The 18320-nt window shown below is 48.9% G+C and overlaps 3 protein-coding genes across 9 annotated transcripts in view; 2 read left to right on the plus strand and 1 right to left on the minus strand.

Annotated features, from left to right (window-relative positions):
- The window catches only part of ABR (ABR activator of RhoGEF and GTPase), a 41535-nt gene extending 39126 nt beyond the window's left edge, over nucleotides 1-2409 (plus strand). For all 7 annotated transcript variants that reach the window (XM_064166539.1, XM_064166540.1, XM_064166541.1 and 4 more), the window contains one exon: nucleotides 1-2409. In XM_064166539.1, the coding sequence (XP_064022609.1) occupies nucleotides 1-90 (90 nt within the window). In that variant the 3' untranslated portion in view covers nucleotides 91-2409.
- Nucleotides 2410-3180: 771 nt separating this feature from the next.
- Nucleotides 3181-7701, minus strand: TIMM22 (translocase of inner mitochondrial membrane 22). The gene is made up of 4 exons (XM_064166546.1): nucleotides 7388-7701; nucleotides 6794-6990; nucleotides 5699-5771; nucleotides 3181-4211 (listed from the first exon to the last, which is right to left on the minus strand). The coding sequence occupies exons 1-4, from the start codon at nucleotides 7614-7616 to the stop codon at nucleotides 4135-4137; spliced, it is 576 nt and encodes a 191-aa protein (XP_064022616.1). The 5' UTR covers nucleotides 7617-7701; the 3' UTR covers nucleotides 3181-4134.
- Nucleotides 7702-7919: 218 nt separating this feature from the next.
- The window catches only part of SPECC1 (sperm antigen with calponin homology and coiled-coil domains 1), a 108434-nt gene continuing 98033 nt past the window's right edge, over nucleotides 7920-18320 (plus strand). The window contains exon 1 of the mRNA XM_064166467.1: nucleotides 7920-7984. The gene's annotated coding sequence lies outside the window, so the exon portion shown is untranslated. The remainder of the gene's footprint in view (nucleotides 7985-18320) is intronic.

The raw sequence follows: 18320 nt of genomic DNA on the forward strand, positions 1-18320 counted from the left end.
GTCCAAGTTCTTCTCTACTACCTGCAGCATCCTCCTATCTCCTTCACTGAGCTGAAACGCAACACACTTTACTTCTCCACGGACGTGTAGCCTGCAGGAAGAAGGCACCAGCTGCAAATGCTCCCAGCCGCCTGCTGGGGGACACGGACTGGATCGCAGCTCCCCAGGGAGACTGGCCTGGACCCCGGAGGGTGCCACCTACAGCTCCTGTACAATCACGTACCAGCGGCCCGGTCCCTCCCAGGCACCGTGCCTCTCTGTAAAGTAGTCGTGTCTGATGTCCCTTCTTGTGCTCAGAATTGGTTTTTCTGTATATTTGTTCAACGGAAGAGGTAGTGACTGACAAGGGCTGTGGACACAGGCTTCTCCCTTGCCTACTTTTCTCCTGGACTCCTTTCTGCCTGCTCACTCCTACCAGGCATCCCTCGTCTCACCCAGCTTGAAGCCTGCAACGTCCCATGAGTGCCTGTTCTTGCTGCCCGGCTCCCCTGCTCCATACCTGCATGTGCAGCACCAGCTGGCTTCAGAGGCTGGTGGCTCACAGGCTTCCCTCCCCAGTGACAGTGACAACCAGCTCTGCTTTGGCTTGCTGCCTGCGCAAACCTTGGACCCCGTGCCTGGATCCTGCTCTGGCCTGACCAAACCCGTGACCAGGAGGGAGAGGAGCAGGCTGCTGCTTGCTCCTAGCCATGTCCCTTCTGGGTGTTTTCAGGCCAGTCCCCTCTGCAGCCCCTGTCCTGTGCTTTGCCTGTGTGCATGCAGCCTGGCGGTGACTCCCTCGCTGAGCCTCGCCTCCAAGGAGCGTCTGAGGATAACCCAATCACACAAGGCTGGAACCAGAGGTGCTGTGCTGGTCTTGATCCACGGCAGGCTTGAGGGGCAGCTCTGCTTCCTCTGTCACAGGCCGACCCCAGCTCTGCGCATCGATGGAGCCCCATCAGGGCACATGGATCCCACGCTTTCCTTGGCAGGGTGGGCAAGAGGGTCCCTGCTGTTTCTGTACACCCATATCTGCCAGCCCAGCACTGCCACAAGGACTGCCAACACTGGCTGTGCCCTGTGGCAGAGCCTGCCTGGGCTCCAATGTTCCTGCTTTGGCCACAAGAATGGGGAATTTTTTGTTTCCTTCCTTGGCCTTCCCCAGGCATCAGGCAAATGGCAGCACATGGCCTTGCTTCATTGGCATCCAGGCTGCTGGAGGCAAGTGCTCTGCAGCAGCTGGATGGGCACCCAGCCTGGAAACCAGCACAGAGGGATGACAGGAGCAAAACCTTCATGACCCTCACTACTGAAGGCAGAAGTGCTTCTTTCTTTTCTTTCTGACAAGGCAGCTGCTGCTGGGTTAGCTCTGTTCAGCCAGCTCAGGTCTATTTTAGTTAGTGGCCCCAGTTCTTGACCCCTAGGCCTGATGTCATGAGTTGTTGTGCCACGTCCCAAGGCAGGAGTGCCACATGCCTGTGCTGCCAGGCTGTGCTCTGGCTGAGTGCCTGGCTCCCAGTTATGTCCCTTACCCTCCAGCACTCACAAGTGGGTGCTGGTACCACTTGGGACACGAAACCTTTCGCTCTGTGAGCTGAGTCCGTGTTCTCATGGGTAAAGCCCCCTCACTCTCTGACTGCATTGGCCCTGTGCTCTCCTGTGCCAAATGGAGATGGATGAGAAGTGACCAAGTGTATCCCTTCTGACAGCAGCATTGCCTTTACCCTCCCGACTAAGACTGTTCCAGGTAGAGGCTGGCCACCTACCACCAATCCACCAGGTATATCCTAAGCCCACCTCCCCGGGGAAGGCAGTGCCTGCCAGCCCCACACCAGCAAAACGACTGAAGGAGGGGAGGTCTCAGTCCCCCTTCAAAGGGCTCACACTCCAGACCCTGCTCCTCTTGACTACCAGCTAAACAGAAGGGAAACAGCACTGCAGAAAACAACCAGGCAGCTGTCATGGCCCTGGACCCAGCAAGGAGGCAGAGGTTTCGATCTGACTGCACAACAGATCCCTGTGTGTCTGATTTGTTACTTGTGTCCAAGTCTCTGTCCACCATTCTGTCATTCCAGATGGAGACTCTGTACAGCTGAACCTCCCCTAGGACAGTGGCTGGAGGCCTGGTCCACACAGCCCCAGCACAACAGGCTGTGGCCATCCCTGTGACTGGCCTTTGCTTGTCCCTACAGGAAGGAAAGGAGAGGGGGGGATGGACTCTTGCAGCTACAGGTAGAATAGAACTGTTAATTAATATTTGACTTTCAGAAGTTGTTAAGGATATATTTTTGTTTGTGTTCTGTTTTAATTTCTGTAGATTATAAATTTTAAATGGCTGTAAACCATGTGAGGAGAAAAAAAACCAACAAACAACCCACAACAACAACAAAAAAATTAATAAAAATGCAAAGCCCCAACATTTGCACAAAAGGAGGCCTGTGGTGTTGCTGTTTGCACTCCCTCACCACCTTGGCATCACAGCTGCTTCTTTCCAGCCTGGAAATCTTGCTAGCTGCACTTCAAGCCAGTGGTATAAGCAAAGGCATTGTGCCAGGCAATCTTTTAAGAGACATCTTATGGTTTGGGCTGCATCCTTACATTTCAGTATATTCTGGAGGGGAAAAACCTGGACTGTCTGGAGCCAGCCTGTTTAATCAGCCCAGAATTACTCAAGCTTAAAATTCAGCTGACTTGCACAGCTTCTGGCCTGAGGATACTTAACAGGCACAGCAAGGGACATCAGGCGATCTGGAAGCCTCATCTGATAGATCACATGGTGCTGTCTCCCCACTTCTTTCCATGTGGGAATGGGGCACGATATGCCTCCAAACCAGCCACTGACCGCTAGATCAGCCAAACCATCCTGCTAGTACAGCTCTTTCAGGTAAGCAAGTGGTGCCACCACTCTGGGGTGTCAGGCTGTGGTTGCAAAGGAGGGGAAGAGGGGTGGAAGAACCCATTAGGTGTGTGTGTGCACTGAATCTGAAATCCTGCTGCCTAAGAAGGATGGGGGTGGGTGTTTGTCCTTGTGGAGTGGCTCAGGAAGGTTAAAATAAGCCTAAACAAGTCAGAATAGAAAAGTTACCCCCTGAGGTCTAAGAACAGAGCTTGAGTAGAAGAGCAAGAGGGCTAATAAAAACACAAATCAAGAAGAGAGCAGCTCCTTGAGCTAAACAGATGTTTTGACTTCAGTGCCCACTCTTCTGCAGAAAGAACTTTATTTCCCCCAGCTGTAACACTGGGGCATTCAGAGGTGGCACAAGGACATGATGGGAAACAGACAGTGTGCTAAGTGACTGCCCAGTTATCTAACAGTGGCTTATTCTCACAGTTCTGCTTTCTAGTCTCACTGTCAAACTGCTGGAGCTAATGTTGTGAGCCTGTGGCAGTTAAAGCAGTAGCAAGATTTTTTTTTTGTACTCCCACAGAGAGGTTATATCAGGCTGCCCAAGTGGCTACAGAGAATTATACTTCTGCAGCCTCCTTTTTTTTCCCCTCAAACTGTTTTGTCCATCTGCCAGTAACCACACGGTTCTGAGGCTAAGGATTCCTTTTGGCGTTTCCCTTTAAGATGTGGTGCAGAACTCTGGCTCTCATCTCTGTACTTGAAATAAGACAAATTGTACAGATGGTGGTTTGCCTTCAGCTGGTATTTTAAGAGAAGCCTGGAACAAAGTTATTTCTCCACAGGATCTTACCTCTCCCCAACAGATCAGCAAGCTGCAAACTGACAACTTGAACGCTCGCAGCACGTTCAGCCCCACGGTAACCTAAATCGCTGCCTTTCTGTTTGAAGGTTGTCCTCCTGCCTCTTTTGATGTTAGCAACAGACTTAATCAAAATCAGATCTCAAGGATCAAGAAAGCCCAGAGTCCAGCCTTGTTTCCTGGAAACTGACAGTCAGCTGATCCATCCTGGAGATACTGCTGGCTCCGGCCTCGCGTCCTCCCGCAAGCCTGCCTGAAGCAGCAGGCCAGGGCTTAGAGCCAGATCATTGTTAGTCAGTCAGGGAAAGCAGCCAACGCCGTCCAGCTTGCACTGATCAACACTCCAGAGGCAGTGGAAAGGTAAGCCTGGTGGTTCTACAGCCGTGGTGCAGGCTCTTAGCAGCAGCACTGGAGCCAAAGGGAAACTTGCTGCCGGCAGATCCCACTGCTACCGCAGGTAGTAATCGATTGCAGCAGAGAAAGCGGCAAATCCCCCGCAGCCGATCACCCCAGCCTTCAAACCAGCTGCAAGGCAAGGAGGGTGGCAAGGAGTGAGGCAAAGGAGGAAAGTGATTCTTCTTACCAGTAACTAGCTTATGCTGTGCTGCCTGGAAGAGCCTACACCTGCAGGACCCTGGCAACCTGTTACCGGGGAACACCAACACTACCTCTTGCCTAAGGTGAGGCCAGGAAGCTGGCACACAGTGGGTTTAAACCTGCCACAGGTGGCCTGGCACAGCAGAGCTGGGCACTGCGTTGTTAAGTGTCTCCTCAAGGGACTGAAAACACCAGTGGCCATCGCTGAGTTCAGTGTGCTCTATCTACAATTGCAGGTACACTAGGGAGGGGTAGGAAGAGCAGTTACTGCTTTGAGAGCTCTAAGAGGATTAAGGTCCAGGACAGGCACAACTTAACAAGCTCAGTCAGAAACACTTTCAAGAGCACTTTTCTGCATTGTGGACAGTTTTTTTTTCTTAAGGTGAGAGAAGTTTGGTATTTCTGTGGAGCAGAGCAGCTCTCTTTCTAATTGGGGCTACTCTGCAGATGTCAGCACTCAAGGCTTCCCAAAGTCCCCACTAGTGCCTGCTGGACTGAAATCCCAGTGCTCCTGCTCTTCTACAGATAAATAGATTTGTCTGTTTGAATTGAGAAGTGAGAAAGGAGGAAAGCACTTCATACACTGTGCAAATTAACACAGCTTCTGCCAGTGAAATAGTAGCTCTAAAGCAGAGCTCTGTTAACACAAGAGCTGTAGCTTCAGAGAGTTGCATTTTCGTCTCCCTCTCCATGGCACCACAGGAAAAGTGTGGATAGCTAACACCATTCCATGATTTTTCTTTCAAGTCAGTTCACAGAATCACAGAACGTCAGGGGTTGGAAGGGACTTCAAAAGATCATCCAGTCCAAGCCCTCTGCCAGAGCAGGATCACCTGGGTCAGGTCCCACAGAAATGCATCCAGGTGGGTTTTGAATGTCTCCAGAGAAGGAGAGTCCACAACTTCTCTGGGCAGCCTGTTCCAGGGCTTTGTCACCCTCACAGTGAAAAAGTTTTTCCTTATGTTCACATGAAACCTGATGTGCTCCACCTTGCACCTGTTGCCCCTTGTCCTATCGCTGGACATCACTGAGCAGAGACTGGCTCTGTCCTGACACTGCCCTTCACATCTTTATCAACATGAATGAGGTCACCCCTCAGGCTCCTCCAAGCTAAAGAGACCCAGCTCCCTCAGCCTGTCCTCAGCAGGGAGGTGGTGTGCTCCCTTCTTGATCTTCCTTCTTCTACTCCAGTCTCACTGTTCTGTATGACCAAGCCTTCCTCACCCACTTATATCTTTCAAACTGACAGGAAAGTGACAGAGCACTTCTGCCAGCCTGGAGGACACCCTCATGTCACCATCACCATAGCCCCATGTGAAGAGATTTGTAATGTGTGCTCCATTAAAATCACCACTTGCTGCATAACTGCACTGGAGTCTTACACCAGAACACACTTCAGAGCAGGCACTACCAACCTCTGAAGCCGATTGCTCCTCCTGTGATGCAGCCACTAATGACACTGTTCTTCCAGTCTGACTTTCCACGATACTGGGGAATTAAAAACCAGAAGAGTCAAGAAGTAAACACGGAATAAGCGCTCAGCCTCTGTACTAATACCAAGAAGGATTACATGACCTTCCAGCCCCTTCTCAACCCAGGGTGTCTTTCCCTCTCCTCTCAGCAGATGGCTCTCTGCACTCTCAAATGTAAGACTTACAGGGCCAGGAGATGAGGAAGAACAGGTCACGGGGAGAGGTAAGACAAATGCGTATGGTGCAATGCAGTGCCACAGTAAAGACTCTCAGGTGAGCCCTGACAGTTCCCAGCACACAGCACCGGGAGCTAGCACTGGCTGAGAGGTTCAATCGGCACTCCGCGGGTGCAGCACTGAGCTTGGCTGCACGGCCTGGTTCTCAGCACAGGTAAGAAGTCCAGCACCCTGCTGACAAAGATGACAAAGCCTGAGCTTGCTGGTTTTTCACCAATGCACAGATCTCTTTGTTCTGCTCCACTGTGCAAGCAGATAGACTTTTCTTCTGCAGGAGTTAAGAAGTAATTGCCTCTTTCAATTAAAAAGCAGTGCTCACAGCAGACTGATTGTGCTATTTCAGAAAATGAATGATAGATTTACCACTGAGCTGCACAAGGTCACTTCTTGCTGAAGGGGAAAATGAAAATAAGCCTGTTACTTAAGAACTTTCATCAAAGGATCCCTCTTTGCATACAGGCTTCTTAGAGGCTCAAATTAGCATGCTGCAACTCAAGAGTTTGATATTTTAAAGTAACAGGTACCTGTCGGGTTTAAAAAGTAATGCCTGAACTTGCCAGTATACTCAGGGCTTGAACTGAAAGGGACTTTGCTGTTGCATGCTCTTCTGCTCGATCTGTCAGAGAAGAGCATTTCTGAAGACAGGTCTCAAAGCTGCAAAGCTTTGATGGCCAAGAAACAGAACGAACCAGTCTAGTCCCTTGCCCTGTTACAAAGGGCATATACATACTTATGTAGATATTGCAAAAGAGACTAAGCACACAAGAAGACATTTCCTGGTGTGTAAGAAGTCACTACTCACAGATTCCACCACACATTCAGTGCAGGAGAACATGGCACCCACAATGGCAAAGTTTTTTGCATAGGATATGCCTCGCTGCCCCATGTCTTTGAGGACCTCTTTGGCCGTTGGAGTACGATATGGATCTTTGGGATCAAACCCAACGTTGGTGTCGATGCCAGCTGTGAAGACACCAAATGCTCCTCCCAGAACGAACCCTGTGAAACACAAAGACCACAAAAATGATCCTTGGCTGGATTTGAGCAGCACCTTCCTCACAGGCGCCTAAGCACCTCTGCTCCCACTGTCTGCCAGCCCTGCAGCAGGGTAGGGGCCATGCAAGAGCACGAATGGCCTGAGTCTTGGCGCTGCAGACACTGACGCTCCTTGTTGACAGTGTGCACTGTGCTGAGGAAAAGCTGTGCGCACCTCTTCCTCTGCATGCTGCCTAGGAGGAAGCTTAGAGGGAGGAAAACCAACCACGTGGATCCCTGTGCCCCAGCCTTTGCTGCCATCACCCCATTCCCCCCGCTCTAACCCTCTTCGCAGCTGGCTGACCCCACCGCAGCGCCATCCCTCCAGCCTCCCCCGGCTCCCCCAACAACTCCCCCTTACCTCCCACGCAGGCCAGCACAGCCTTGAAGGCGCAGCTCTCCATAGCCCGCTCCACCATCTTCTGCTCCTCGCTCTTAGGCGGGCTGGGGATGCCGCCGAGAGCCGCGGGGTCTAAGGCGCGGGGCCGCCGCTGCTCGCCCACCAGGTGCCGCAGCAACAGGCTGTACTGCAGCGGCGGTGGGGGGGGCTCCGAGCCACCCGGACGGGAGGACGGCGGCACCGCCGCCATGACCAGCCTCGAGCAACCGCGACCGGCTCGGCACGGCGGCCCGGCCCACGGGAGTCGCAGTACCGCGAGTCCCAGCAGCCTTGGCGGCCTGTGGGGCTGCCGGGAGTCGTAGTTCCGCGGAGGGCAGGCGGCAGCCACGCAGCGCGGGGCCGCGACTACACATCCCAGCGTGCCTCGCGGCAGCGCCCTCGCCGCGAACTACAGCTCCCGGCAGGCTCCGCGGCGCCGCGCGATTGGCCGGCGCTTGGGCTCGGGGACTACATTACCCGTCGTGCTGCGCGCCAGCCCCCTGGTGGCTGCTGGGGTCGCTGCAGGTGCACCGAGGGCTTCGGCTGCCGGAGCATCCCGGAGAGCGGCGGCAGCGGCAGGTGAGTGCGGTTCGGGCTCCGCTTCCCGGCTCTGTTTCCCGACTGGGCCAGGCCGGTGGCGTCGTCCAGCGCAAGCTTGTGTCTAGCTGAGGTGCCGCAGTGCGGGACTGAGTCCCTGTGCCCTCACTGAGGTGCGGGGAGGGGGTAGGAAGCTCTGAGGTGTCGCGGCGTTGCTGCTGTCCCCCGCTGGCTGCACCGGTGTCTGGGGGGCAACAGGTCCCGCGGTAGGACGGATGCGTACAGCCTCTCCCAGCGCTTTGCCTCCCTCCCTTGGGCTGCCGGGACGAGAGCAGCAGATCCCGGCGGTTAGCGGGGTGGGCGCCGAGCGCGGCTGCCGCCGTGGTTGCCGGTGCCGAAACCGGCTCCTGCCGGAGCGGCTCTGGCGGGAGGCTGCACCTGAGAGGCTCGAGCCCGGGCAGCTGCGGCTTGCCCCAGCAGCCTTCGGCCGCCGCCTGAGGGGAGGGCGGCAGAGCCTCGCGGCACCTCGGCTTGCGAGCTCAGAAGAGGTTTTTCTGCCGCTCCATGTTCTGGCCAGGTGAGAACGCCTGAGGATCCCCAGCTGCCTCTGGCGCAAAGCCGCGGCTTTACTTCAGCACCTCAAGAGGGCTTAGTGAATAGCCAAAATCCGGCTTTCCACCAGAAAATGCAAACTTCGTTCACGTCAAATCCTACAGAAGCCTTGGCCGTTGCGAGCCTGTTCAGTTGGGTAATGAGATGAGAAGTGCTGCTTTTTAAACAGGGCGCTGTGGGCGTGAAATTCTTCTCCGTGCTTTGCTTGTGCTGTGTTTTGTTGAACCTGGTTTACTTGGTTGTGTGGGCTAGAACCCGTTTTCTGTTCGGCTTGGACGAAGTCATGATCTCTGTGCCTCGAAAAATAGGTTTCTTGGCTTAGTTTTCGGTAATCCCCCCCTCAATTCTCATGTTATCAATTAGCTCCTGAGAGGTAGCTGTGCTGGTTTCATGTCGGGTGCTTCGGAGTCGCTCATTAATTAGCTGTCGAAAAGATTGAGTGCGTTGTTTTGAAAGCAAGTGTTAAATCTTCCCGACCCCGTGGAACACAACTCCGTTTAGAGGTTCCAAGGTAATCGCTTTTCTTTCCTCTCGTTCTCACCCTTTACACTTTGTGTCTGGCTTGTGTTTTGGTTTAGGCCTGGATAGGTAGGTTCAGCTAATTTAAATGGATGGGTTTACCTCTTCAATTTATTTCATTCTAGGAAGACAATTCCCAGCAACTTTCCTCTTAAATTCCGCTGCCCTCTACTGGCTGCACCAGCAGGGTCCACTCGCCCAGGGCTCTTCCCTCGCCACTTTTACTCCCTTTTCTTTTCTTCCTTCTTGTTTCCGTGGTGTTTTTTAAAAGGTCAGAACCTATTTGCAGCATGCTGTTAAAACCTGCTAAAGGAAACTTCACGAGGTAGGGAAGGTTGCTAGCAGGATGAGCTCCCTAAGGAGCTCTGAACTTTAAATTTCAATCTTCTCCTTGAGCCAAAATAACCCAGTTGGGCTGAACTTGAAGTCACACTGCGAAGCCTATTTTCCAAAGGTATAAAGGTTTGTGTGTGTGTTGGGGGGGAAAGGTATGTTGGATTTGGAATCTGAGCACTGAGAGATAATCTATGTAGCTGGTTTATTGTTTTGACTCCTTTTCGCTGTTCCCAGGTTTTGGGTTCTTGTTTGTTCATAACTGGGATGTTTTGAGAGAGAAATAATTTTTGTAACTGTTAGGTATCTTTTGTATAACTTATTTCTCAATATTCGTGTTAAACTGAATAGTTAATGTTATATTAACTCTCCTGGGTATCGAAATAGTTTTCTCCCTTTCTCAGTCAAGCTGCTCTGTGTCCACATGTGAACAAATACATGTGCTTGAGTATTTGGATAGCCTCAGCTGCCTGAGCAGGCTTTTCATGTGAGTGAAATCAGATGGCAGGATTAAGGCTTAGAGAGAGAATTTGTGAGCTCAACACCTATTGGAGAAAGAGAAATTTGCTCAAATACAACTTTCAGCTGTTTGTTTTGTTTAGTTGTGGGGGTTTTTATTAAATAAACCTGTGAAGCTTCATTACTGCAGCTGTGCTCAGCCAGTGCCTGTGGTCCTCTTCCTCTCTCAGTGCTGTCCCTGAAATCATCTTGGAGCTGTAAAGTCCAGCGTAAGGACTTGGGCTGGTTTAAACTTTGCCTAATCCCAGGTGAAATATTTTAGTTTCATGTGAGTGTGTCCCTGTCCTGTGTGATGCCAGCACTGGGTGCAGCTGGTGATGACTTTTCCTCCTGCCTGCAGTGGACACAATGCTCAGTGGCTGTTGCAGCAGAGGGCAGCATGTGGGGATATTAAATAGTTGCATTTCACTTGACCTTTACAGTGACTCAGTCTTTTTCCCACACTTCAGTATTTTTCAAACAGGATAAAGCATTGGAAATCATGGAGGTTTTGTCTGAAATCCTGGTTTTGCATAGGGCTCTTAGCTGTAGAGCTCCCAGGGCTTGAATAGGCTTTGGCTGTCATTTTTGGTATTCCTATTGAAAATGTAAAGAGGTTTTTGTAGTGCTTAACTTTATTTTGTAAAACTGCCAGTTCCAGAGTCCTCTCTGAAGTTATCTGGCTGGGCTGGATGTGGCTGATGGTGGAAGTCAAAAGTAATTGGATTAAATCCATTCTTTATCACTCATGCCTGCCTGTCTGCACCTCTCACCCCTTACCAGCACTGTCATGATCCAGTGAAATGAGAGGAAGGAAGGGGATATTTTGATGTAAAAAGGCAAAGACTCAGTCACAGCACAGGCAAAGAAAGCATGGCTGCTTTGTAGCTGCTCACACTGCCCACCTCACCTAGCAAAGAGGTTTCCAGTGGCTACAGAAGGAAGTGTGCTGGGGTCTTCTGGGCTCTGATTCTGGCAGCAACATTTAGTGTTTCCATTCCTGTAGTCATCTCATCTGTGTCTGATGCTTTTCTATTCTCTTCCAGGTTGTGGATGTAACCTGTTTACTTTTTCTTTGCAAGACTTTAGGCTTGAAATGGCACTGGAGGAGGAAAATGTTTTGTGAAATATGCCTAAATTCAAGGAAAGGAAGTTGCTTTAATTTCTGTACTTCCCTTGGCTTAGTGAGTTTAACCTCACTGTTTACTTGTTGGAGAGTGCAAGGTTGATTATTTTTGTTTCCCTTCTGAGGCAGGTTCTTCATGTTGGAGGACATTGTCATAGCCATGGCAAACAGCTAAAGTGCTGAAGGAAGCTTAGATTGTAGCTGGAAGGCAGGTACAAGGGAGTTAAAACTGAAAGGCATCCTGCCTTGCTGAGCTGTGTTTTCTCTAGGTCAGTATGAGCTAGGCTGCAAGAGAAAGATATTTCAATAAAATCTTTGAAGATCAGCAGACTTAGTCCTTGTGACTCTGTTCTGTAAGTCAGAAGGTGCAGGATGTGGTTTTTCAAGATGACTGTTTGATCCTCTCTGCTCTTCAGCATTTTCCATCTCAGTGCATGTCGTCTTCTAAAGGCAAGGTGGTTTCTTTGTGTCTGTCCCACTTCAAGTTATCCCTTCCCCTCCTTGCAACTTCCCTATTATTTCACATCATTTTGTTTTCACCTCTGAAATTTGACATGCACTTGTGTGTTGTAACTCGGGGTCTAAAAAAAGAGCTGTGTGAAGTTTCAGACATCATCATCTCCCAGGGATTTTAGCTGTTGCTATAGAAGCCTGCATTCTCTTTTGAGAGACCTTTCCAATAGAAAGGAGTTGATACTGGAAGAAAGTTGTCATGGAAATATGCAGCCAAAAGAGTAAGGAAATCTCAGTTTGATGACTGTGACAGAGGCTTAGCCAACTTGGTGAAAAGTGGCTTCATAACCAGAGATCTGATCCTGCAGATTCTCTTGGTTACCTTCTGGTGGACTGGAACACTGCAGTTAGATCCTGAAGGAAATAGATTACTTACCATTTATGACCAAAGATACCTGTTCAACTCAGTGAGCTTTGTGTTTACCCAGATTCAGTTTCCTCACTGCATAATAACACCCCAAAAAGCAGGCTGACACTATTCCTGAGGCTCCCCAACTCTCCAGGTGGGGAGATAAGGTCCCTTTGGGGCTAAATTTGGGGCTGTGTAATGGGCCTCATCAGTTCCCTGCTGGCAGGCTTTTAGGGTGGTTGCAGAGAGCAATGTTACCTGTGGCCACCACGGATGTTTCTGTGTTGGAAAGAGCCCCCTCTGGGTGATGTTGGTAGGCTGGGGAGTTTCCAGCAGCCTGCTTCTAATGTGGGATGAGTTGTGGCACAGCTTTTTATTCTACTTCTGGCACTGAGTGCTCTGAAAGGATTTATAGAGCTACCACTATAGAAATGAAGCTTTCAGAACCAAGTTTTAAATTACCAACCAGAAATAGTTTCTTCAGTGCCATTTGAGATTAGAGCAGAGGGAGTCCTTTGTGTCCAGCTAAATGGTGGCATAAGCAGATATCTCTCTATAAATTTCTTGTCTGCTTATACCTTCACTAAACCTGGCTGGTTCCCTACTTTCCAGCTTTTTTGAGTGTGCCTTACTAAAGCCTCCTGGTAGCTAATAGATGTGATTATGAGTGAGCTGCCTTTAAATATCTATTACCAGTGTCACCATGGTAACTGCTGTAAGAGTTTCTTGCTGGGTAGAAGGTTCCCAGCTCCCTGAGATACAGCAGGGCAAAACACTTAGGTTGTTTTTGCTGTTTGAATGAGCTCACAGGCAATATCAAAGAGGAAAAACCAGCACATTTCTTATTTTTAATAACAATGAATATTAATGGTGCTGGAAGGAGTGAGATTAATTCTGGACTGTCCTCAGATCAGAGAACAGTGACATGGGCAAAGACAGAGCAAGCTGTCCCTGGAGAGCATCTTTTCACCAGCAAGCTCCTGCTGGAATGGGAAAATGTCACTGTCCTTGACTGAGCCAACACTTGGCTTTGCTTTTGATACCATCAACAAGTGAACCAATTAGTCCTAATGAAGGATGCAAAATCGTGATATTCCACTTGCCACAGGAGCAGCCAGAGCTGCTGGGTGACTCAGTGTGGGGTAGCAAAAACTGAGCTGGCTCCTGTGTTCTCATTTTTCTCTGCTTTTTTCTCTCCAAGCCTTCAGCTGCTGTGTCCCAAGCTAGCAATGTTAGTTGGGCAATACCCAGAGTGACTTTCCTGCTGTCCTGGATTTCCTAACCTTTCCCTTTCCTTCTCTCTCATCTGCTTGCTTTCCCGAGCTCACTTTGCTTGCCCAATCAATCCTCTTTTGCTCTCTAATGACAGTTGTTTCTGTAGGCTTCTCCACAGGGCAGGTTCACTAATGTCCCTCATGCTAACTGTCACCTCAGGGGGTTGTATTTGCTGTCATTTATTTATGGTAAACAGGTCACAAACTCCATAGGATACTTCTTGCTTTTTGTGCAATCTGTTCTGTTGCTTCATTACCCTCCTATTTTAGTGACTGCTGGAGATGTTAAATTATCACTGGCTCCTACAGAAGCCTGGAAAGCTGCACACCTATTTCTGCAGCTCTCCTTTCATTAGCTGTGCCTGCTGCTTCTGGCACGTAGGTTTCACCTTTGAGTAAGGAAGGCTTCCATGGGTGTACTGAGATGTTCTGTACCAGAAAACATGAAGTGAGGGCCTTGAGGAGAGGTGCAGTTTGCATGCAGGTTTTGTGTTTGTCTATGGGGACAACTGACATGCCAGAGTGAGTGCTTCCTTGAACTTCTGATGGGAAGAGGATGAAGTGCTGAGATCTGCAGGTGTTGTGTCAAGGCAACATGAGCCACATACTAAGATTCTTTTTTTGCTGAGCTTAAAAATGCTCATAATTGATTTTATTTATAATGTTTGGGTTTGAAATGCCAAAGTGATGATGAAGAAGTGAGAAATCCAGGGAAACAATTTTCCTAAGAAATACTGAAAGCAGAACCTGAATCTCAGAATGGAGTTTACATTACACCACTGAATGTTTCTTAACAGTCATTCTCCAACACTGTGGTTAACGCTGGGAGGATCTCAGTGTTTGGCTACTTCACGCTTCAGCTGCAGGGCTAAATTCCTCCACTGTGCTCAGCTCAGTTAAAGCTTCAAGCAGCAGCAAATATGGTTGTTCATTCGAGCTACCTGGAAGCAAGGAATTGCTGAACTTCAATTTTGATTCTCCCTTTTTGCCTGGATTTGATTAGGTCACCAAGGCTAAACTTCTGTTTGCTGATTCTGGGTGCATGTCTATAACAAAGTGCAAACCTGACTTCTGTGGGAAATAAAATCAGTGGGCACTACAGATCCTTACTAGAATGTGGTGTTTGGTCAGCAATTTTAGGTGCCTTTACTTCCCTACCTGTAAAGGAGATGAGTTACTAAGGTACTGCAGTGATTAGCTGAGCCTGCACAAAGTGTTCTGTAGTAGATGCAGAGAGCAAGAGGGAAACTCTTCAGACACTGCTATATAGGGAGCCAAACCTTACCAATAGCTTATTTTAATCTGGAATCCTGATCTACATGAGAGGCTTGTTGGTCTCCTGAGACGTGTACTCCTTGTGCTTCATTGGTTTTTCCTCTGTTCATTTGTCCCAGTTTTGGTTGCTGCTGGGTTCCCTGTGATGCACTCTGCTTCTGAGGCATACCCCACAGCTCTGCTTCCATTCAGGGCTGTCAGCAGCTCCAGTGCAGGTCCCTCTGAAGCAAAGCTGACAACAGCTCAGGTCTTTTATTTGGATTCCCCTGAAAGGCACCAGAAGTTCAAAGCAGTAGGGCATTCCTCCACCATACTGTCGGGGTTTTTTAGTTCTGAGGCAGCCTCCAGCACACCTCTTTTCCAGTCCTTAACTTCCCTGCACAGCTCTGCATTGTCAGTGATCAGCAAGTTTTAATGAAGTGGTTGCTGTTCCAGGCTCCTTAGTGTTTCTGATGGGTGCCTGTTGTGATTCCTTCCCTGTTAGGTGATAAAATGCAAGCTTTTCCAGCATCTCATCTCTCTGGGGCAATAAGCAAAGGCAGCAAGGAAGGTTTGTGCAGTATTTAGTCTGTGTAGGTAGTAAAAGCTTGCTGTGCTACTTGAACATGGTCGTTTTCTATGAATTGTTAATGGGAGCTGCATTCTAACCTGTGGATCAGAAAAGTAACAGTGAGGAATAACAGAGAGAAGGGAGTCTCTCCATTCTTGGAGTCTTTCATTTAGTCATCAAAATAAAAACTGTCACTTGACTCTAAAAGAACACTGAAAACCTTTGCTTTTCAGGGAAGAGCACTAGGTATTGCTTTTTCTCTATATTTAGAATCATAATGGAACCCTTTAAGCTGGAGAAGACCTTTAGGATCAAGGCCAACCACTGACCAAACACAACCAAGGTTGCTGCTAAGCCATGTCCCTCAGTACCACACCTCAAAGTCTTTTAACCCCCTCCAGGGGTGGCTCCCCCACTGCCCTGGCCAGCCTGCTCCAGGGCTTGACATTTTTCCTAATGTCCAACCTAAACCTGCCCTGGCACAACTTGAGGCTGTTTCCTCTCACCCTTTCACTTGCTGCCTTGGAGAAGGGACCAACACCCACCTCACTCCAACCTCCTTTCAGACAGTCATAGAGAGCAATGAGGTCTCCCCTCTGCCTCCTGTTCTCCAGACTAAACCACCCAGTTCCCTCAGCTGCTTCTTGCAACACTTGTGCTCTAGACCCATCATCAGCTTGCTTGCCCTTCCCTGGACCTTCTCCAACACCTCAGCATCCTACTTTGTAGTGAATTGATTGATCTGCATTGTGAATGGAGGGGTTGACAGCACTGAAGCTGTCTTTGATGCCTGAGGAATTGCAGCCATTTGAGAATTGCAGAAAAAAAACAAACTTTGGATAAATGTGTGTACAAGTTCTGGAGCCCCCATTACAAGATAGACCTGGACATGCTGGAACATGTCCAGAGAAGATCCATGAGGATGATCAGAGGGCTGGAGCTGCTCTGCTATGGAGACAGACAAAGAGTTGGAGCTGTTCAGTCTGGAGAAGGTTTCGAGGAGATCTTGTTGTGGGCTTCCAGTATCTGAAGGGGGCTACAGGAAAGCTGGAGAGGAGCTTTTTAGGATGTCAGGTAGTGATAGAACTGAGGGGAATGGAGCAAAACTAGAAGTGGGTAGATTTGGATTAGATGTTAGGAAGTTGTTCTTCATCATGAGGGTGGTGAGACACTGGAACAGGTTGCCCAGGGGAAGTTGTTCTTCACCATGAGGGTGGTGAGACACTGGAACAGGTTGCCCAGGGGAAGTGATGGAAGCCTCATCTCTGGAGGTCTTGAAGGCCAGAGTGGATGAGGCTCTGAGTGACCTGATCTAGTGTGAGGTGTCCTTGCCCATGGCAGGGGGGTTGGAACTGGATGTTCCTTGAGGTCCCTTCCAGCCCTGACAATTCTATGTTTCTAAGGGCTCAGAAACTCCTCTAAATTACATGAAATGCAATGAATATTGCTTTACCACATAGATAATCTTCCTCACTTTGCCTTTTTCTGTGTGTTGCTTTTTATTTTTGGGAGATTGTCTGTAAACTCTTCAGCATTCCCCTCGGAAATGACAGAAAGGCTGAAAAATGTTGGCTCTTCTTAGACACTCTTACTTTTGAAACAGGCAGTTTCCTAATTCTATTTTTTGCCTGACTTAGTGGCTGTTCCCTTGGAAATTTTAAAGTTGTTGTCTCATCTTCTGAGATTTTGGCAATAGGCACCAGAGAAAGCTGTTTTTCTTGTCTCTTATAGCACTTCATGTTCCATAAAACACATCTGCCCTTCCCCCCCCCCCCCAGATTTAATGATTCCAGTCTCTTCCAACAACAAAAAAGTTTTCTCTAGTTGCAGGTCAAAGTTGGTGGCCAAAGCCCCTCAGATATAAGTGAGAACATGAATCTGGTGTAGTTGAGGATGTCCCTGCTCACTGCAGGACTAGATGGACCTTTAGAAGTCCCTTCCAACTTAGGTGATTCTATGATTCTAATGTGTCTCTTAAAACCACGGAGGGGGGCGGAATCTGAGCTGTCCATGCCAACGCACTCATCTTCCTCAGCTGAGGAGCCTTTTTGGCACCAGTTGCAGGAGCTGACTCTCTACATCCACCCATTTGATCAGCATCATCTTGTTAACAGCAGTTGTTTTTTGTCCACATGGAAAGTGGTGCCCCATGATTCATCCTGCAAACGTCCACTAGCTGCTTGAACTTCCTGACATCTGTAGTGGACCGCGGAGAAGAAAGAAGTGTGTATTAGCTCTGTACAAAAAGGGAGGCAAGCAGGGAGTAAATACATGCTGTCCCAAAGCCATGGCCTGGCTCCACTAATACACTGTCTGATGCAGACTTTCCTTTGTAAGGACTTCTGGGTTTATAACTCCAGACAGTCTTGTTCCAAGCCTTATGACTGAATTAGAGGCTTGCTTTAAAAATGACATTGTTACTGACATAATAGCCTTGTTTATGGAATTTCTCTCCCATGTAATTAAGATTGTTGCATGCACAAAAGCAGTTAAATATAGCATAAATGTCTGTAAGTGCAAAGATACTTTAAATATTCTTCTGTCTTGAGCCTTTTTCTTTTCCATGCTCTATATTTGCCTCTCAAATGAGCTGTGCCACTAGAAATCCTGCCCTCTGCCCATTCCTTTGTGTCTCGTCCATATTTGTTCCTGTAAAATTGCACAGGCAGCACAGATTGCTGCACAGAGCATTGAAAGTCATAGATTCATAGAATGGTTTGGAAGGGGGCTTAAAGATCATCTAGTTCCAATCCCCCTGCCACAGGGAGGGACACCTTCCGTTAAACCAGGCTGTTCAAGGCTTCATTCAACCTGGCCTTCAGCATTTCCAGGGAGAGAAGCATCCACAACCTCCCTCTGCCTCCTCCTCCAGTGTCATTACCTCACATTCCAGCTTCTCGAGGTGTATTGATTAGTGGGGTTTGCTCTTGTTCCCTCTTGCCTTGTTGCAGAGCTGTGGGAGCTGGTGGATTGAGCAGCCTGCAGGCAATATGCTCCCTGTTCTGTTCTCTGTCAACCAAATTTGCCAGCTGGGTGAGAACCTGGCAGATCCTTTTTTATTTTAAAAAAGTAGTTGATAGCACTGCTTGAAATTGTTTTGTTTTTTTTTTCTCTCTCATCCAGGCTGTGTGAAAGTAATTATGGTGAAGGTCCTGGACAAGGCCACAAGTTTGCTTTATGACCACAGCCAACTCATTTTAACAGTCTGTTTCTGGGCTCTTTGTTCATTAAGTGGCAATCTTTCAATTCAGAGGGGTTTGTGCTGATTAATTCATTGGTCTAAGTAAAGAGATGAGACAATTATAGCACTGAGTGCTACCAGAAAACCT

This window comes from Pogoniulus pusillus, chromosome 27 (assembly GCF_015220805.1).
Source record: "Pogoniulus pusillus isolate bPogPus1 chromosome 27, bPogPus1.pri, whole genome shotgun sequence".
NCBI lineage: Eukaryota > Metazoa > Chordata > Aves > Piciformes > Lybiidae > Pogoniulus > Pogoniulus pusillus.